Source organism: Danio rerio, chromosome 7 (assembly GCF_049306965.1).
Source record: "Danio rerio strain Tuebingen ecotype United States chromosome 7, GRCz12tu, whole genome shotgun sequence".
Classification (NCBI taxonomy): Eukaryota; Metazoa; Chordata; class Actinopteri; order Cypriniformes; family Danionidae; genus Danio; species Danio rerio.
The window spans coordinates 32,480,828-32,502,957 of NC_133182.1; the positions used below are offsets into that span (position 1 = coordinate 32,480,828).

Below are 22,130 nucleotides of genomic sequence, written 5' to 3' on the forward strand. Positions count from 1 at the left end.
GATGATCCCTCAGCAGTTAACAGCAGGTAACAGAGCATGTATGTATGTTGCCTTATTTCATTTCTATGCTTGTTCACCTTTTAGTGGCAAGGCTGTAAAGCGCAGTTCTTGTTCTAACTGAGATCTACACCTACGCATGATCCAGCCTTTTGTGTGCTTAATTGTATAATCTTCAGGGGAGGGAGAGTATAGCTTAGTCAGTGTCAGCCATTCATAAACAGGAAGTCACCACCCCACCGTTATTACCCATCAAGCCCTTCCTCCCTGTGATTGGCTCCCGTTACAAATCTCAGTGTCCTAATTTAGAATAGGAAGTAGAAATAGAAAATTCTCCACATGACTTGCGCACTATATCCGTAAGCCTTGTGAAGTCATATGCAACGCACGCTCGTTGATGAATATATAAACACTGAGTCAGCTCTTTCAAGCATCTACAGTATTTGACACAGCACTGTTTATTTCAGTCAAAAGCCCTCGGGCCTGAAAGGTGTGGTCCCCTTTTCTCATAAAACCATTGAAGGGGCCCCGGTGAGGGCCCAGGGCTCCCACCTGGGCTGTGTGAAAAGAGAGGCCAGTGTAGTGAGATCATGGAAACGTCTTGTGTTTCTTTAACAGAACTGTGTTCAGAAACTGAGCGCTAACTGATGTTTTAGCACCTACTTGACAGAACACTGTTATTTCCAATATGTGCACTCTCACAACGGCGTGTTTGTCGAAGAGCTTTCTGGACTTTCAATGCAAGGACAATATATGCACACTCTCCTGATGTTAATTTCAAGTCATTTTGCTACTAACTAAAACTAACTAAATTTAAATCAAGTTTAGTCAGTCTTCCTCATTATCTAAGATGAACAGATTTAATTCAGGCTTTAATTTTACATCTTAATTATCAGGACAAATATATCACTGAAGCTTCTGGGATTTGTCCAAAAATAAGATTTTCAACAAAAATGTAAAGCACTGAAGCTTCTGGGATTTTTCAGAAAAAAAGGTCATTTTCAAAAATGCATTGTTTGTTTAAAGAAATAGAATAGAAGAGTAAAGTAGAATAAAATTGACATCAGAGATAATAGGCACAAGGCTTCTGGTAGCCCTAAAAAAAAAAAAAAAAGTAAAAGTCAAAATTATTAGCCCTTCTGTGTTTTTTTTTTATATTTCCCAAACTATGTTTTAAAGAGCAAGAAAATTTTCTATTTTTGGCTATAATGTATTTTTTTCTGAAGAAGATAAATCCATATTAATAGCTCTCTTATACAATTTTTCTTTTCGTTTGTCTACAGAACAAACCATTGTTATGCAATGATTTTTATAATTACTCTAACTTGCCTAGTTAACCTAATTAACCTAGTAAAGACTTTAAATTGCACTTTAAGCTGAATATTGTAACCTTGAAAAATTATTTGTAAAATATTATGTACTGTCATCACAGCAAAGATAAAAGAAATCAGTTAAACATTATTAGAGTAACTATTATTACTCTCACTTTCTCTCACAAAAAATTACTGGTATTTAGGAAAGAAAAAAGAAATGTCTTTTTAGAACAAAAGTCATAGCATATTTGAAATTATTTTAAAAATGGGCATAAAATGTATTCTTTTGCATTTCTCCTCCCCTCAATGTCTCTTTCATCAATGTGTGGCTGAATTTGATGGTTTTTTCTTACCCATGAAAAAATGTACTTGTGACTTGCGTCAGAGATCTGCTAATTTCTGGCATATCTGGAATCCTCTGTGAGAGTTTTTGGAGAATGTGTATTAAAGCACTATGATTTTTATTAATTTTACCTTTTACAGAATATTTTTTAATTACTACCTGATGGATGTTTTTAAATGTATGGTTGAATGATGACATCAGTATATTTAAAAAAAAGTGCCTTATTTTCCCGACATTTTTTGTATAGTTTTTTACTTAATTGAAATTCAATCACTGTGCACTACTGCACTACCAGATAAGTTTAGTGCCACGACCAAATTTCTTCCAAAGTACCAAAGAAAGACACTTAATAGCTTATTAAATAAATCACAGGAGAAAAAAAAAATGTTTTGGCTGTGTGCCTTTGTTAGTGTCAGAGTTAAGCTGCAGTCACATTAGAGTTTGAGCATGCGAAATTCTGTCGTGCGGTGCTACGAAAAAGGGCGGGATTAAACAAGCTTATTAGACATTTTTAAAAGCAAGCATGTTTTAAATTTCTGTCCAGAGATGTCATGTTTTGATCCTCGATTGGTCTCACGCAGTCAAGTGATGCGATTTTGCAGGTCAGAGTTCACCAAGCTTGAACCTTGCACCGCAGCAACCTGCGAAACTGGACACATGACCCAGCGTTTCCGGTCTGACGCATTTGCGTGCGTATGAATGAAAGTCTATGGGAGGAAAAGCCCAGTGTGACCGCAGCTTTAATTGACAACTTTTATCAATTTAAGTGAAGTTTCACAAACTAATTTTGAGAGGATCATGTGATATGATTGAGTGAGGCTGGTATCCCATCTGTACTCCCTTATCTAAGAAACCCCCCATCTACCCCATCTCCCCTCTTTCTTCCTTTACCAGGGGGAGCTCTTGAGAACCACCTGATCTCATACCCCCTTACATGCTTTTTAACCAGGCGGGGGTCTCAAATATCTCCAAGCTCAGGGTTCTCTCCCAGAAAAGCATGCCAAACCTGCTAATTTTATAAAGCAATATCTAAGTGCGAACTCTTGAAATCCTTTTTTATTGTTACTTGGACTTACAATGAAAAGACAACATGTTCTCTGATGCCATATTTGTAGTAGTAAAATGTTTCCGCTCATGCATACTCAGTCTGGTTTCATGAATCTCTCTGTCTTTCTGTGCAGGCGTTTGGATGCTAACCACATCACATCAGTGCCGGAGGACAGTTTTGAGGGTCTGCAGCAGCTCAGGCACCTCTGGTTGGATGACAACAGCCTGACTGAGGTTCCCATCAGCCCCTTGCAGCACCAAAGTAACCTGCAGGCCCTGACGCTTGCCCTCAACCGCATCACACACATCCCAGACAACGCCTTCGCCAACCTCTCTAGCCTGGTTGTTTTGTGAGTACAGAGCAGCTTTAGTCACATTCATCAGATCCTATTTCAACACTGATAAATTGACCTTCCCCTGTTGCCTTTTACCACATGTCAGTTAAATCCATCAATGCGCCGCACTAACTGTAGTCCTAGGCGGCTCGTAAAGCACTTGTACAAATACGCTTAAGTACACACGCAGGTAAACAGCGGTGCGGATGGGCGATTTTAGAGAGAGAAAACAGGCAAAAGCAAAATGGCCCCTTGTGTCTTGCAAAGTTGAACAGAGCCTATAGGCTTTCTCTCTCCCCCTCTCCCTCTCTCTCTCTCTCTCTCTTTCTGGAAGCTTCTCTGTGGGTCTGATTTACCAATTACATTCCAGCTGCTGGAAAATATTTGTCTTAGGAGTGGAGGCCAATTAATCCGTTAAGTAGACTGAACAAACACACAGACCTGTGCGGTTGAGGAGTTATCCATCCACACGACTTCCAGCGACACAAAATGTTTGCGTTGGTGTTCCGCTGAGAAGTGCATCTTTTTAATGACTGGAAAATTCGAGCAAAGTGGACATCACTTGTCATCTGAATAGTTATAAATGAGCAATTAATTACTGCCTAGATTACATTAGATGCATTCTTTTACCTCTTAAGTTAGATTCATTATATTAAATGGGTATACATCTTGAAGACATGTTTTAAGTACATTTTGTCATTTTATTACACAGAATTGGCTATATAAAACAAGTGAATTATTGTGGAACCTGATTGATTTTAAATGTATTATGCCTTATTTTTAAAATGAGCTAAACTTTCTAAATTGGCATCTTTATAATTATTGGAAATATTAAAAATACATTTATATTTATTAAATGGATTTATATTTAATAGCATATGCCCATTTCCATTCATTCATTTTCTTGTCGGCTTAGTCCCACACACACACTCATACACCACGGACAATTTAGCCTGCCCCTTCTTGCTGTGAGGCGACAGCACTACCTACTGCGCCACTGCGCATGCCCATTTCCATTTCTTTTATATTTTAATTGTCATCATCCAAGTCTCAATGGGATATGCACAGCTAGTGTTTTTCAGCCAATGATAACCTTTTGGTAAAAGCTTAACGTGACTATTTTCAATTTCACAAGGTTTCTTTCACAGCATCGATGTTGTAATGTAATCACAATACATTCAGTTAAATAGACCTAAGCATTCATTTAGTTGTTTAAGTGTATAAGGAGATAAAAGACCGTGTAGCCACTAGCATCTTCAGGATCAGCAGGTGAGCAGAAACTGAAACAACTGCAGTAAAATAAATTGTTGTATTTTAAAGACATGGTGAGGGAAAATTTAATTTTAAAGGAGTGCTTCTTGTCTGGTCTGAGACCCACTTCTATCATTCATTCATTTTCTTTTCGGCTTTGTCCCTTTATTAATCTGGGGTCGCCACAGCGGTTGCCTTTGCAGCTGCAACCCATCTCTGGGAAATATCCATACACACTCATACACTACGGACAATTTAGCCTACCCAATTCACCTGTACCACATGTCTTTGGACTGTGGGGGAAACCGAAGCACCTGGAGGAAACCCACGTGAACGTGGGAAGAACATGCAAACTCCACACAGAAACGCCAACTGACCCAGCCTAGGCTTAAACCAGCAACCTTTTTCCTGTGAGGCGACAGCACTACCTACTGCACCACAGCGTCACCGAGACCCATTTTATATCGTATATTTATCAGGCATCGAAGATCACTTATTTTTAAAGAAATCAGACCCTAAATGTGCGATTTTATAATGCAAAGACAGTTCACCAGAAGCCCAAGGGCTGACTAGCTGATAATTAAAGGTCCATGTGCATATACCCGAATAACGTACTGTATAATGTTAACCAATGCTTATCATGAAAATGTTAATAACAAGCAGCAAAATATTTTTTGAGTGTAATAAACAACGATCAGCTTATTGTCATCAACAAGAATCGTAAAATAAAAGGATTGTGTAAAAATAAAAATGTCTAAATAAGTATTGCTTATAAATTTTTGTTTATCCATATTATTCAGGCATCTCCACAATAATCGGATCCAGGAAATTGGGAAAAACTGCTTTAATGGGCTGGACAACCTGGAGACATTGTGAGTTCCCCTTCACCTACTTATGTCATATACTCTCCTTTCATTGTGGAGAATGTAAATACATGTACGTTTACATCAACCGAAGTGGGTCTGTCATTAATAGCATCATACTCGGGTGTTTGGGTAGAAGTATAGTTGCTCTGTGTGGTGTTAGGACATTTCTCTGCTGCTCTAGCGCCCTCTTCTGCAGAACTCAGGTTTGCAGGTGAGGATGCCTAAGTTGCTAGGATGCGTTATACTAGAAAACACACTAGTTATGAAACACTTAAGCGTTGATTAAAGATCCCTATCATATAGCCTGATACATTAACACATATTTTTTTCAATTTGAGACATTGCATCATAACTCTAGTATTTTAGGTAGATATTTGTAAGGTGTCTCTAGTCTCTGTTTTGACATAAAAAAATACATCAATTGTTTTTCTAAAATTTATTACAGAGATAAAACCCCAGTTTACTTATAAATGTTAGTTACAATAGAGACTTTTCATGTGTTTTGCATGTTTTAATGCGATTACAGATCGGCCTTTATTAAGTTGGGCAACTCATTATTGCTTCACTTGAATAGAGTTAATCAGGATTTACAGTATGCCGATAAAGGACAAAGGAGCCTTTTCAGGACCTTGGGCTTTACCTTATTGCCTCCGTTCTCTCTCTCCACTTACCACAGTTCGTTTAGCAAGCATCCACCGCATCAGGGAGGAAGAGGCGAGGGGAAGGGGAAGGCAGATAGCCATCGCTGACTCTGCTTTATTTACTTATTCGGGCCATAATTAGGACAGGATGAGGACACGCCAACGTCCTGTGCCCCTGGGGAGGAGAGTGGGACACCGGACAGGGGCATTAGGGGTAGAGAGGAAGTTTCATGCCAGGTTGTATCGTGTGGCAGCTCAGACAAACAATAACACACTGAAGAAATCAGGAGATCGGCTGTGCTCACTGGTCTGATTTCTCGCAAGCAGTTTTTGGTTTCTCCTTATTTTAGATTGTGTCGTTTTTCTTTGGAAGCAAAATCAGTTACGGTTGCCTTTAAAATGGAGAACTAAAACAGATGGCTAAAATATTTTAATATGAATTCTAATTTGTTCAATGTACATAAGTATGTGAGGGTATCACATTTGACTTTTTTTTCACAGTATTATCACAGTATTTTAATAATTTACATAGGGGCAGAAATGATCTGTTGTCCTTCTGATAACAAATGTAATAGTTTTCAAGTAACTTGTCATTAACACCATTACATAACATTAACCAAACGATTGTGTTGTTGGTGACTATGGTCTTTCTCTTGTATAACGAGTTACATGCAGTGTTATACATATCTTTCATTGGATATTAAAGAAGTTAAAGGGATCTCTATAAATATTTACAAACTCAGAGACAGAATAATAAATTCACAATATTTTATGGAGAACAAGGTAACATTGTTGTGCATATTTATTACCACAATGTATTGAATTATTGAATACAGACACATGTCTAAGTCTTTAGTATAAAAATAATAAGTTTGCTATATTAGGGGAAGTGTTTAGTTCACAGGAGTGAGGGCTAAATGAATAACGTGACCTGTCCTGTGTTCTTTCAGGGATCTAAACTTCAACAATCTGAAGATCTTCCCAGAGGCCATTCAGATGCTGCCCAAGCTGAAAGAACTGTGAGTTTTTGCAAACACACACTCATTTACTGTCATTCGAGTAGTTTGTCTCAGACACTTGTTTGGGGGTTCGTTTTTGATGTGGATGGTTGGTGTTTTTTACACAGAAAGTGAGGTTGTCTGAACCTGTCAAATAATAATGATAACACATTTAAACCTGGTTCGCTTACAAACTCCTTGTGATTTTTAAAAGTGAATCTAAAGATACAAAATGGCTTTTATAACAAACACTATCTAAAGTGAATATCATGCAAGCCTGACGAGGGCAATGCTGTGATCTGGGGATGCTGAAGTTGGTCAGGTCTATAGGTTCAGCAGGTTAGGTGCCCAAAGAATGAGGTTAACTGACTACCTGAATATACTCAATGACCAGGTCATTCCATCAATTGATGACCGTGAGAATGTACGTTTACATGGACACCAATAATCTCATTTTAATACGATTAAGACAATCCATTAAAACTACACTTTTTCAGCATTTCTTACTCACATCCAATATCTGGTTTGTCACGGTGGCATGCATGAAATGTTAGAGAATGACAGTGAAAGTGCCAAACTGCAGTTAAAGTCGACAAATTAAAAATGAAACACCCAAAATTATGATACTCAGGAGGAAATGTGGATAGCTGTTACGATAACCAGCGATCATTCACTGGAGATCGCTGGTTTCCTCTTCATGAACCTCACTTCCGCATTCCCCAGGACTACATTTCCATACATGCACTTCTTCCAATCACGCACGCCTGGTCACTCATCTTCCTGATTACATCACCAGCTGAAACCTGTTACAGAGACTGATTACACACAGTATTTAAGCAGCACACACACTCATTCACTTTGCAGAGTCTTGTCTACTGTTTGGTGACATTTCAACGCGTTTCTTCCGATCTTGTTTTCTCCGTGTCTGTACCTAGCTTAGTTTCCTTGTTATCCTGTTTAGCCGCCAGCCTTTCGACCTTTTGCCTGTTTACCGACTTCGACTTTGGATTTGCCCGTATATGCCTGTTCATACCTGTTTTGACCATTGCTTGCCTGACCACGAATAAACCTGCATTTGGATCTTACCTTCAGTTGTTTGTATCTATCCCGAATCACAACAGAAGACTCGGCCACGTTATGGATCCAGCAGTGTTTTTGGTCCGTCTACGCCAAGGTAATCAATCCCTCGAGAACCACATCCAGTGTTATTTGGAGATCGCTAACACCACTGATTTACCAGACTGTATGCTCATTGACTTTTTTATTTATGGGCTTAATGAGCCGCTAAAGAGCACACTTTCAAGTGTTCGTTCTCGAGGGACTTTCTCTGAATTTTTGGACTATGCTCTACGCACTGTGGACTCGTCCTTCACCATAGGTGAGGTGGAGGAAACTCCTAAATATTTTTTGGGGAGGGGCAGTGTACAGCAAGACCAGATAACACCGGGGCTTGCTGCTCATTCCATCACCACACTCCCAGCTCAGAAAATGGCCGCATCTAGTCCTTCAGCTCACAAAATGGCCGACTCCAGTCTTCCAGCTCACAAGATGGCCGACTCCAGTCCTCCAGCTCACAATGTGGTCACAACCAGCCCTCCAGCTCACAATGTGGTAAACGCCAATCTGCCACCAGCTCACAAGATGGTTTCCTGTTCCTTGTCCGTTCCTGCCTTAGTTCCTGTTCTAGTTCCTGAAGTGCCATCAACTGAGCCCCCAGAATGGTCACCACTACCTGAGTTACCAGAGCTGCCAGACCCTCCAGAGCTGCCAGACCTTCCAGAGCTGCCAGACCCTCCAGAGCTGCCACCGCCACCTCCAGTGCTACCAGTCCCTCCAGTGCTGCCAGACCCTCCAGAGCTGCCAGACCCTCCAGTGCTGCCAGACCCTCTAGAGCTGCCAGACCCTCCAGTGCTGCCAGACCCTCCAGGACTGCCAGACCCTCCAGTGCTACCAGACCTGCCAGATCCTCCAGAGCTGCCAGACCTTCCAGAGCTACTAGACACTCCAGTGCTGCCAGACCGTCCAGTGCTGCCAGATCCTCCAGCGCAGCCAGAGTCGACGCCGCAGCCAGAGTCGACGCCGCAGCCAGAGTCGACGCCGCAGCCAGAGTCGACGCCGCAGCCAGAGTCGACGCCGCAGCCAGAGTCGACGCCGCAACCAGAGTCGACTCCGCCTCCTGAGCCTCCTGAATGGTCGCCGCCTCCTGAGCTTCTTGAATGGTCGCCGCCTGAGTTTCCTGAATGGCCGCCGCCCAAGCCTCCTGAATGGCCGCCGCCTCCTGAGCTTCTTGAATGGTCGCCGCCTGAGTTTCCTGAATGGCCGCCGCCCAAGCCTCCTGAATGGCCGCCGCCTCCTGAGCTTCTTGAATGGTCGCCGCCTGAGTTTCCTGAATGGCCGCCGCCTCCTGAGCTTCTTGAATGGTCGCCACCTGAGTTTCCTGAATGGCCGCCGCCCAAGCCTCCTGAATGGCCGCCGTCGGCTGAACTTCCTGAATGGCAGCTGCCACCTAAGCTTCCTCAATGGTCTCAGCTCCACGCTCCAGGCCCTCCGCAACTCTACTCTCCGGGTCTTCCACAGCTCCACGCTCCAGGCCCTCCGCAACTCCACTCTCCGGGTCTTCCGCAGCTCCACGCTCCAGGTCCTCCATTGTCAAACGATCCAGGACCACGACAGCTCTACTCTCCGGGTCTTCCGCAGCTCCACACTCCAGGCCCTCCGCAGCTCCCTCCTCCGGGTCTTCCGCAACTCCACGCTCCAGGCCCGCCTCAGCTCCACGCCCCAGGTACGCTCCAGCTGCATGGTCCTGGCCCTCCATCCCTCCCCCTGTTCCGCCTCCGCTCCACCCCCCGCCTGAACTGTATTTGGAGCGTCTGGAAGCCGCTCTTTAGAGGGGGGGCTATGTTACGATAACCAGCGATCATTCACTGGAAATCGCTGGTTTCCTCTTCATGAACCTCACTTCCGCATTCCCCAGGACTACATTTCCATACATGCACTTCTTCCAATCACGCACGCCTGGTCACTCATCTTCCTGATTACATCACCAGCTGAAACCTGTTACAGAGACTGATTACACACAGTATTTAAGCAGCACACACACTCATTCACTTTGCCGAGTCTTGTCTACTGTTTGGTGACATTTCAACGCGTTTCTTCCGATCTTGTTTTCTCCGTGTCTGTACCTAGCTTAGTTTCCTTGTTATCCTGTTTAGCCGCCAGCCTTTCGACCTTTTGCCTGTTTACCGACTTCGACTTTGGATTTGCCCGTATATGCCTGTTCATACCTGTTTTGACCATTGCTTGCCTGACCACGAATAAACCTGCATTTGGATCTTACCTTCAGTTGTTTGTATCTATCCCGAATCACAACAATAGCGTGGTGAAGCAATGATGTTAATTGAATGAATGTGCTTCAAAAAGTAACTCATATCAACACCTTAATTATATTACTGCCTTATTCGTATTAAAACAATTAATTTGATTACTGATGCCCATGTAAAGGTAGTCAATGCCAGGAGTCATCAGGCTTAAATTGTAAAAGATTGTTTAAGGAACATAAAACCACCACAGAGTCCGGACCTTAAACCAGTTGAGAATCTTTGGGGTGTGCTGGAAAAGACTTTGCACTCCGATCCGACTCTCCCATCACAATCCAAGATCCAAAAACGTATGCTACTCTCTCTGTATGGGAATAAATCCACTGTTGTGGACAACAATTGTTGATGTTGACTTTTTATTTAAACTAACTAATTGAAAGCTTTTTTAAACTGCTTGTTTTAATCTTAACATACAAAACAATCCTGGTTCAAATCACTTGTATATGTGCATATATGTGCTGTTTTTTATCTTTAAAAGAGCTAATAAAATCTGTAAACAGGTCAAAGCTACACAGGGCACTGTGTCATATACAAACACAAATCTGCTGCCCCATATAGAAATTTGATCTATGGAAAATATGCAATTGACATATATGACATATATGTCGTATATGTGGTGTATATTTCAAAATATTTGAGTGTGTGTTCATTATATATTATATATAACATTTTAGGTATTATATTGGAACTTGTATGTAATATATATAATTTGCATATATTGCCACATATCAGATTTCTATGTGGGACCATAAAAGTGTTTCTAACACTACAATGACTAGAAAAAAGTGGTATAATTAAGGATTTTTAATGTCAAATTTTGGGACATTGCGTCTTGTTTTTAGCTGATTAAGATATCTCTATGTTGCATTCATATTTCAATTGAAACACAGAACTAAACCAAGACTCATCTTTTCAGTTTGGTGCACAGCAGGGATCCGTTTGCAGAGATCACACTTTTCAAATGAACTGCACTCACAATCACACCACAGTTTTTTTTAATCAAACCAAACCTGCCAAGTGAGAACTGTACACACCTCTAAATTGCTCTAAAAAGAAACATCTTGGGAGTCCTTTTACAAGACAAAATAAGACTTGAAGAGTGTAATATAGCATCAAGAGTCCCAAACAGGTTTTTGTTAATCCTTCCAGCCTTGTGTTTTGAAGAGAACTACAGTAGTGTCAAGCTGCCCTCTAGTGTTAAGATTGAGACCTGCTTGATAAAACAGAGCTGTGGTCAGTGAAGCAGCAGTTATGAATCCTGAGGGAGATTATCTCAGAGCATCTAAAAATGTTTAGTCTAATGATTTCATAATGATTTAAATTTTTCCCTGTTTGCTAGTGGATTTCATAGCAACAACATTGCATCTATCCCTGAGGGAGCCTTCTGCAGGAATTCCCTTCTTCGAACAATGTAAGCAAACGCTGATCCCACACACACACACTGAAATATCGTGCTTCATTTATTTATTTATTTTTGTTGGCTATAAACATTCATTATATGTGTGTCTACAGCCATCTTTTTGACAACCCGCTCTCCTTCGTGGGAACCACTGCTTTCCAGAACCTGTCAGACTTGCACTCTCTGTAAGCAGAAGCATTATTCAGTAATTGTTGTGGAACTGAAGTAATTACACACACATTTAACATGCCAGTCACTCACACTGACACCTGTCACTTACAGGCTCATATGCATATTATTACACCATTTACTTGGTTTTCATGTTAATTCTGTTTAGTCACACCAAAATTACAAAATTAGTTTTTACACCAATGTGATTTTCTTTCATCCATGAAATGATAAACAGAGCATTTAGGAGTTGTTATTTTCTCTAAATTTTTATCATGAAATTAATAACGATCTATGCTGTATTTAAAATATGAAATATAGGTTTGCAAAGTTTTTTGTAAAAAGATTCATCTTTACCATGAAAACTATATGTTAAAAATCAAATATACTAGTTATGTTTCTTATTATTTGTAAATTTTTTTGTATTTTATATATTATTTAGTTTTTCTACACATTGTGGTACGTTTCCACTTTAACCTAATTTTACAACCTTCATCTAGCTTACACAAAATAATAATAATAATAATAAGCCTACCATCATTTACTCATCGTATTATGTTATTTAAAACCTGTATTCATTTATTTTTTCTGCAGAACCCAAAATAAGATATTTTGAAGAATGTTCTAATCCAAAGAATATCCTTATGAGACCCTTTGACTTTCTGTGTAGTTAATATTAATAAAAAAATATCAGTACTCTTGGCTGAATATGTTTCATAACTTTATGAACATATGTAGAATTGATCTGATCTGTAGTAGTCAAGAATGGCTGCACATTTTGATTTTAGGTTAGCTTTGATTCACTTTTTTTGACCCACTTCAAATTCTGTTTATTGTTTTTCAATCTTATGTATGTGCTTCTACATAAAACGAAGGTCCCACTGTCTTTGACTTTGAAAACACCCTGCTATATTTTCATATTATGACTATTTATTCCACGCATCTGAAACAGAGATACATGTTTTATGATAAAATAACGTGCTCACTGATGATTTTCATAAATATAAATACAATATTTATATTAAATTGGTATTTAATTAATCAAATCAATCTGAATGGACGCCTAGCCCTACAACACACACAGTGGAAGTCAATGGCAGCCAGGTGTGGTGTGCGTCAGTTGAGCGTCTTCTGTGTGCAGTGGCCTGTCAGAAGCTGGATTTAGTTTTTCTACACATTGGGGTAGAATAATAATAGTAATAATAATAGCAATAAGCCTGCCATCGGTTACTCATCGTCTTATGTTATTTAAAACCTGTAGTCATTTCTTTTATCTGCGGAACCCAAAATAAGATATTTTGAAAAATGCTCTTATCCAAAGAATATCCTAATGATACCCTTTGACTTTCATTGAATATTTTGGTTCAGAAAAAAGAAATGCATACATGTTTTAAATGACACAGGAGTGAATAAATAATGACTTTATTTTTCTTTTACGTACTTCATTTATGTAGTTTGGCAGGGTTCACATTTACTCTCAATTTAGGAAAGTATCAGCTCAAATTATCTGCTAAGCTTTAGCTTTTGTCTTGAACGGATGATCGTGGAGTTTTCATTATGTTTAATTTATATTTTACAGAATGCTGCGTGGTGCCAGTATGATGCAGGATTTCCCCAGCCTCACTGGAACAATAAATCTGGAGAGCCTGTGAGTTTCCATAAAACCACACAAAGACGAGTGTCGGTTACAATAAAACGAACGGCAAACCATTTATAAAACTTTTCCTTATATGGAAACACAGCCTAAAAGTACAATTAATTGCAAACACTGAAGAAGCTATAATCTTTAAGAATGTCCACATGTTAATCTCTTTATTTATTTCCAATGTGTGGACATGACATCTTATGTAGCCCTTCCCTGAATCTGTAGTTTGCCTACGTTACATAAACGTTTGTGACATTTACACATCTTCCCGAGTGCCTTCTGATATGACACATAAATGGAGTACTTATGCATATTAACATCCAAGATAATGTAATAAGAGACATTTTCTAGTGTAATGTCAGTGTGTTATGCAGTAATAAAATAATAAAACTAAAATAAAATGAATGATCATAAAATAATCATAAAAATGTCATTTTAATGACCTTATCTGTGATTTGCAGAGCTATTAAAAATGTGTTCTCCAACACAAAATAATAAATATTAAATAGGTAAAATGCAGAGTTTACAAGATATCATAACATAAATAATTTTTATGTAGACTTAGGTTATTTGCATATTTGTTTACCTCTAAGCAAATAACACAAACTAACTTAGACAGGCAGTACTGTTAATGGCCACTGGTGTCGCTAATAGCAAAGTTTTCTCAACTTGTCATGCAGCCCCTTTAAGGACTAGACATTTAATAGTTGACAAAACTGTTTAATTAAAGCAAAAACAAAATTGATATTTTATTTCTCTTGCATTGTCCAGGACTTTAACAGGAACTAAAATCAGGAGCATCCCGGCAGACCTGTGTGAGGATCTAACTGTGCTGCGAACAGTGTAAGTTCTTTCCCACTTACTGTATATACAACACATGTATGCATATTAGCACTAAATGCTACAAACTAATACCCCAGCGTAAACACACAAACATGTTTCTTAGCAGTGACACACCATTCATAATCATCCATAACACATGTCAGTCAGAGGTCCATGAGAGGCCGGCGATGGTCCAGTTACCGCCTTCAGCAGTCAGTAATTAATCATCAGTCACAGGCCTCTTAACACACAAAGGTTAGCTGTCACTCAGAACACTCACACACGGTCATGGAAAAGCCTTCAAGCCGCTGCTGTCATTCAGGAACTAACATATGCTGGGCATGTCACTCAGAACTCTATGCACTTTGCTTACTGGCTTAGCTTTGAATACACACTGGGGCAAATAATAACTTCTATATTGATTCTCAAAGTCATGAATCGATTCTTTTCTAAATTCTATATTCCAGTGGTTTTTATATTTTGACATTGGTAGGACTAGGCAATATATAATTACATCTAGCGATAGAGATTGTTCTATATAGTGCATCAGCAAACATATTTATGTAGCAGCAGTGTTGGGTTTAATGACTTACAAATGAACTATTAACTAGTTCAACTAGGTATGCACTGAATAAGTAATGTGAGAGATTACTCTTTATTTTTATTTGACTTTTTTACAGATTCTTAAAATGTCTTAAGAATCTTAAAATCTACAGAGTCTTAAAATTCAACAGTTCTGTTTCTATCAATTTAGGGAAGCAGAATTATTAGTTTATTGCTATACAATTTACTAAGACAATTTCACATGATGAAGAAAACAAATGGAGCCAGAAATGACTAAATAACAATACATTATATATTTTTAGAATATATATATTTTTTATTTTGGTTATTTTGCTTGATGCTTAAAAAGTCAATGAATTTTGACAGATTTTTGACAGAGATCATCATTTTGATGATATCATATTGCAGAACTACAAAAAACTACCTTAAATTAAATGATTTAATTAAATGTTGTAAATTTAAACTGCCTTTTGTCTTTTAAAATGTAAACACTGCCACTTGACAAATAGACAAGGTTTCCGTAGTGTTTTAAAATGTTTTAAATCTCAAAACCAGAATTTTTGGCCTTAAAAAGTCTTAAATTTACTGAAATGTTGTGCTGTAGGTCTTAAATCTTTTTAAACAGGTCTTAATTTTCCTTTGTTCATGTAAAGCTACCCAATCTGGCCATTAACACCCATACAAATCACCAACAATGGCAATCTCAATAAAACTTATACTTTTTATTTAAAAATGTCATCTTTACCTTTATTTACCATAATGGTTTGATTATTTTCCTCATAATAATATTTGTTTAAAAGTTACCCATGTATTTACTGCTGAGGACACTGACCTGGACAGACTGTTGTGCATATATTTAGTTTATTACAGTTTTTAAAACTTTTAAAACATTTGTCCATTTTTTTAGAAAATTCATATTAAAATAAATGTGTTTATAACTAGAGCTTACTTGTTTTGACACAATATTTAAAATATTATTGCTAAGTAATATTTAAACTATTTAAATTAATCATTAGTAAATTATAATTGTATTATTAAATGTAATAAATTATACATTTTTTTATTTTATTTTTTTGATTGGGCAAATATAAATATTTTCCATCTGGGACTCCTTAGTGTTTAGCCCTGTATGAGTCTAAAATTTGATTCATAATGGTCTTAAAAATGGCTTAAGTCTTAAATTTTAACTTGGTGAAACCTGCAGAAACCCTGGATAGAGGACAAAGCACAAGCCAAATCAAGGAGCAGCTCGACTAGTGTATTCTGCATTGAACTCTATTGTGTTATAAATGGGATTGTTTATGTATGTACATATAAGTTCATTATATTACATTATACTGTATATAAAATGATACTGGGTTAATTGGTCTTTTTTTTTATATATTACCACATAAATAAGGAAATTCCCCTTGGCAAATTTATTGAATATGGTTTGGTATATATTTTGCCCGCAGTCCTCAATCAAGTTTGGTTTTAGGCCCTGCAAAGGAAAAAAGTTGGGGCACCTCTGTTTTTTGCATTGATATGCATTTATAGGGATTTTTGAGTTATTTACTTTTCAGACAAAGTAATTAGAAAAGTATTTAAATACAAGTTCAGTGATTTAATTAGTAACCCAATGACGCAGAGCATTAATGCTCATATAAATCAGAGCAGCAAAGAAACATGGATAAAAGTGAATAAAAATGTTTGATGAGTCATTAAAGTAATGTGAAAAAAAGGGTCTGACAGATGCCTTTTTGTGGCACAAACTCCCGAAGCACTGTGTGACACCGCTGTGTGCGAGAGCTAAATTCACTTCACTTTTGTGACTAACTTCAACTTGAACATCAACTTCACACTTGTGTGTTGAACTGCCCAAATAAAAACAATTCAGAGATATCACTCATGTATAAGGTCAAGAACACTATGAAAAAAATCAGTGCTCTTGGCTGAATTTGTTTCATAACTTTATGAATATTTGTAGAACTTGTTTGATCTGTAGTAGTCAACATTTGAAGTGGATCAAAAAAGTTCAAGAACAGCTGCACATTTTGGTTTTAGGTTAGCTTTAATGAAAGTTTTTGACCCACTTCAAATGCTGATTAATGTATTTCGAATTGATGTATATTAATGTGTGTGTTTCTACATAAATAGAAGGTCCCACTGTTTTTGACTTTAAAAAACCCCTGCTACATTTCCATATTATGACTTTTTATTCCACGCATCTGAAGAGATACACTGAGTTCACCGATGATTTTCATAAATAAAAATACAGCATTTATAATAAATTGATATTCAATTAATCAAATCAAGAGCTTGAGGATCTGAAACCAAGACATCTGAATGGACACTTAGCCCTAAAACACACAAAGTGGAAGTCAATGGTGGCCAGGCGCGGTGTGCGTCAGTCGAGCGTCATCAGTGTGCAGTGGCCTGTCAGAAGCACAGCTGCAGGGGGACGTTTTAAAGTGCTGTCTAATGACCTCCCGGAGGAGCGAGCCAGAGTCAGACCTGACTGCTGTAACACATCACACATCCTTTTGTTCCTGTCCAAACTTCATCAAAACATTCCCACTCCTCACCAGCTCGGTGTCTCAACATTTGTGTCTATGTCCTGACAGAGACCTTTCCTATAATGACATTGAAGACCTGCCATCCTTTCAGGGCTGCGTTAGACTGCAGGACATGTAAGTTTTTGCGAACATGCTACATTATGTTCAGTTCTGACATTCAAATGAATAGGCACTGACTTTTTTTTTTTATATTTGCAGCAATCTACAGCATAACCAAATCAAGCAGATAGACAGGGGAACTTTCCAGGGCATGACTAGCCTTCGAGTGCTGTAAGTAATTGCAATTATTGTGTGCCAAAATTGTGGTTATATGCAAATGTCGTAATAAAAAATGTATATAGACAGCAGGTCGTTATCACAAAGTAATCCCAGGCAGGGTGATCAGTCCTGTATTAGACGACCCTAAATTATGCCACGTATTACATGGCTCCTTACCGTATAAATAAATAAATGGTCATGAAATATTGATTCGGAGTCGATGAAAGATTTCATTATATGAGATGAAAGAGGCTGTAGAGGGATACAAAAGACCTAAAACTAGCACAGCTATAGAGGAAATTGTTGGCAACACTCATTATACAAACAAAATTGACCATTCGATGCTTAGATTAGCCAATCAGAATTAAGAAGTATTACTGAATTCTTGTATTGAGTTATTAACTGTAATTGGTCTAATGAGCTATATAACTTGAAGATTTATTCATTGTGATTATTATTATTAGTAGTAGTATTGCTAGTTGGAGTATGAATACAAATATTGTATAATCATCATAAATTTATTATTAATTATATATTGATTTAAAAAGGCATACATCATGATGAACAATGTTTTTCCCCTCTTATTTAACGAAAAATACAGCAAATTATCAACATTGTGCTCGTTATTTCTTATTAATTATCATTCAATAATATTTATAATTAAAACAACAACATCACAAATTGTTGAATGTTCATCCATTCATTTTCTTTTCAGCTTAGTCCATTTATTAATCAGTGGTCACCGGAATGAACCGCCAACTTATTCAGCATCTTTTATGCACCGGATGTCCTTTCAGCCACAACCCAACACTGGGAAGCACCCACAGACTCTTGCATTCACTCTCATACTCTATGGCCAATTTAGCTTATTCAGTTCACCTATAGCACATGTCTTTGGACTGTGGGGGAAACCTGAGCACCTGGAGGAAACCCACGTGAACAAGGGGAGAGCATGCAAACTCCACACAAAAATGCCAACTGACCCAGCCAGGGCTCGTACCAGCGAACTCTTGCTGTGAGGCGATTATGCTACCCCCTGAGCCACCGTGCTGTCCATTATAAGCATTGTGATTATTATTTTTATTAATTATTATTTATTAATAATTATGACTATACCAACAACAACATCATAAATTGTTGAATATTATTATTAATTATATATTTATTAAAAAAGGCATGTGTCAGGATGAAAACAATTTGCTTTTGTTTTTTGTTTTTTGAAGGAAAGTCGCTTTATCCACTTATTTAATAACAAATACAGTAAAATTATAAACATTGTGATTATTATTTTTTTTAATATCATTCATTAATAATTATAACAACATCAACATTAACTGTTGAATATTATTATTAATTATATATTTATTTATTTAAAAAGGCATGCGTCGATGAACACAATTTTTTTTAAGGAAAGTCACTTCTCTTATTTAATAATAAATACAGCAGAATTACAAAGCATTGTGATTATTAATTTTATTAATTATTATTAATTAATAATTATAATAACAACATCATAAACTGTTAAATATTTTTTTGAAGGAATGTCGCATCATAATCTTATTTAACAACAAATACAGCAAAATTATAAGCATTAATTAATTAATTTTCTTAATTGTTATTCATTATTAATTATAACAACAACATCATAAATTGTTGAATATTATTATTATTATATACTTATTTAAAAAAGGCATGCGTCAGGATGAACACAATTTGTTTTTTTTAAGGAAAGTCGCTTTATCTTCTTACTTAATAATAAATATGGCAAAATTGTCAACATTGCAATTATTATTTTTTATTAATTATTATTCCTTAATAATTATAATTATAACAACAACATCATTAATTGTTGAATATTATTATAAATTATTTTTTTATTTAAAAAGGCATGTGTCAGGATGATCACAATTTTTTTTAAGGAATGTTACTTTATCCTCTTATTTAATAGCAACTACAACTAAATTATAAACATTGTGATTATTAATTTTCTTAATTATTATTCATTAATATTTCTAATTATAACAACAACATCATAAATTGTTGAATATTATTATAAATTATATATTTATTTAAAAAGGCATGCGTCAGGATGAACACAATTGTGTTTTTTGAAGGAAAGTTGCTTTATCCTCTTATTTAACAACAAATACAACAGAATTATGATTATTATTTATTTTTAATAATATTAACAGTTATAATAATAATATAATGGTTTCAATTTCAACATATCAAAAAAAGTACAATTTATGTCATTTTTTTTATTCCAGTCATTGATATTCTATGGTTAAGATGCCTCCAAGACACACGTATTATATTACATGGCAATTATTTTAAATAACTATAACGTATATGTGGTGGTGGTGGTTTGCACTGTCACCTCACAGCAAAAAGATCGCTGGTACAAGTGCCAGCTGGGCCATTGGCATTTCTGTGTGGAGTTTGCATGTTCTCCCAAGTGTTGGTGTGGGTTTCCCCCACAGTCCAAAGACATGCGCTATAGGTGAACTAAATTGGCCGTAGTGTATGAGTATGTGCGAATGTGAGGGTGTATGGGTGTTTTCCAGTACTGGGTTGCGGCTAGAAGGGCATCCGCTGTGCAAAACATATGCTGAAAAAATGAATAAATGAATGAATGAATGATAACAAATATGTGTAACTAAATTAAAATAACTATAAAATAACCAAAGTATGACTTCATTTCAGTCAAATGAACAGCAGTTCAGCAATCACCCTCACAGTGAGCTTGCACAAGGCTTTGTTCTGAATTCTGAACCTTTATCCAGAGCCATCTGTATGTATGTTTAGCCTGTGTGTATGTGTTTGTTTTCTTTCCGCTCTACAGAGACCTGAGCAGAAACCAGATCAAGTTCATCCACAGAGATGCTTTCCTTTCTCTCAGCGCTCTCACTAACCTGTGAGTGTTCACTGGAGTCTGCCTCCATTATTGCTCATATTCATCATTTTTAAGAGGGCATAATTGTCACGATTGAACTTGTAATAAATTGCTGTTTAACTGCTTGAAGATATCAGAACTGCTTTTGGTCGTACGTGCATTTTCTCCACCAGAGCACCTCAGATTAAACAACAAAGCCATATGGGGCTTGCTTCTATGTGTGTGTGTGTATGTGTGTGTGTGTCCATGACTATAATTGCTTTTTTTCCATCATGTCATTAGGGATCTCAGTCTCAACTCCCTTGCCAGTGTTCCAACTGCAGGACTGAGCGCACTGAACCAGCTCAAGCTGACTGGAAACATGGAGCTGAGGAACGGCCTGATGTCTAAGACTCTGCCTAAACTCAGGTTAGAGCTCTTCACAGTCTTTCTCATGAGCCGTGACTGATTACAGGTCATTACGGTTGCTCCCCCGCGTCCCAGTTCAGTTTGTATGAATAATAACGTGACGTCCCAACCTTCACCCGTACTCTGTAATCACACTCACAGTGTACTCAAGAAATCAGCAAGACCTTGAGCTTTTCTTTCATCAAAACCCAGATAATTAAGTAATTCTTCAAGACCTCGCTCACTGTGTCTCTGTCCCCACAGGTCCATAACGGTTCCTTATGCCTACCAGTGTTGCGCTTTTGTGGCTTATGATAGTGCGGTTAACCCAGCAGAGGATGACGAGCGAAGAAATGCATTTGGTATGACTTTTTGGTGTAGCTCTCTGTTTTCTGGTATTTGTGGCTGTAAGTGATTGAATTAGCTTTTCTGGCTGTGTTTATGTGTGGTATTGTGCTTTTCATAGTTGACTTACATATAAATATACATGTTAGGTGGCGAGGAGGACATGGAAAGGATTCCTATGGTCATGCACTGCTCTCCATTACCGGGTAAATACAAAAAAAGGCTCTTTTTTATTTTGCCACTGTCAGAAAACTGTGGGTAATGTAATGTTACAGAATAGTAATAGGCTTAGTGCTACATAATAATATATGTAATTGGTCCAAAAAAATCTGTAGCATAATGGGGACTGCTGTAGTTATCAGTATCATACTATATTGTATATACAGTGGTCTCTCTCTGGAACTCAGTTCATCTTTCACAGCCTCGCAATTTTGAGGATTTTTTTGTGCGATTTGACGTGCTTTTTTTTTACAGGGCATGTTCTGTGTCCTGATTAGCAAATTGTGTTCTGTATCCTGATTGGCTGTAGACCATTGTCAAATAATATTTTCCTTGCCGTGTCTCCTGTACAGGAGTGGTCCCCAACCTTTTTATCAACACGGACTGGTCAACGATTGACAATTTTACCGTGGACCAAGACAATGCCGTTGCTCGCGGTATTTATTTAACTGGGTGTGTCTGGAAGGCACACATGCGTCACACTGCTTGCACTGCGCCACGCCTCCATTGGAAATAACAGACTTGCGCAAACTCTAGAAAAGACACGATATGCGAATGACAGCTAAAAAGGCGATTTCCAGCAGCATCTCCAACTGATTTGTTGACAAATGGGTTGCAGATCCGTTCCTTGGCAGTTCAATGGTCCTTTTTCCCTTAGCAAAGAAACTTTCCAAAGACGTCTGTTTCTTACTTATTTTGCAGCTTGT

The 22,130-nt window shown here is 37.7% G+C and overlaps 1 protein-coding gene across 2 annotated transcripts in view; it reads left to right on the forward strand.

Moving 5' to 3' along the window:
• The window catches only part of lgr4 (leucine-rich repeat containing G protein-coupled receptor 4), a 91,229-nt gene that overhangs the window by 62,873 nt on the left and 6,226 nt on the right, over positions 1-22,130 (forward strand). The window contains exons 6-18 of one of the 2 annotated variants that reach the window (NM_001353862.1): positions 2,835-3,050; positions 5,087-5,158; positions 6,744-6,812; positions 11,508-11,579; positions 11,681-11,752; positions 13,315-13,383; positions 14,152-14,223; positions 17,370-17,435; positions 17,520-17,591; positions 20,422-20,493; positions 20,755-20,880; positions 21,124-21,221; positions 21,354-21,410. In NM_001353862.1, the coding sequence (NP_001340791.1) occupies positions 2,835-3,050; positions 5,087-5,158; positions 6,744-6,812; positions 11,508-11,579; positions 11,681-11,752; positions 13,315-13,383; positions 14,152-14,223; positions 17,370-17,435; positions 17,520-17,591; positions 20,422-20,493; positions 20,755-20,880; positions 21,124-21,221; positions 21,354-21,410 (1,133 nt within the window). Of the gene's footprint in view, positions 1-2,834; positions 3,051-5,086; positions 5,159-6,743; positions 6,813-7,912; positions 10,128-11,507; positions 11,580-11,680; positions 11,753-13,314; positions 13,384-14,151; positions 14,224-17,369; positions 17,436-17,519; positions 17,592-20,421; positions 20,494-20,754; positions 20,881-21,123; positions 21,222-21,353; positions 21,411-22,130 lie in introns of those variants that run through there. The other variant, XM_068222318.2, reaches the window with a different exon arrangement.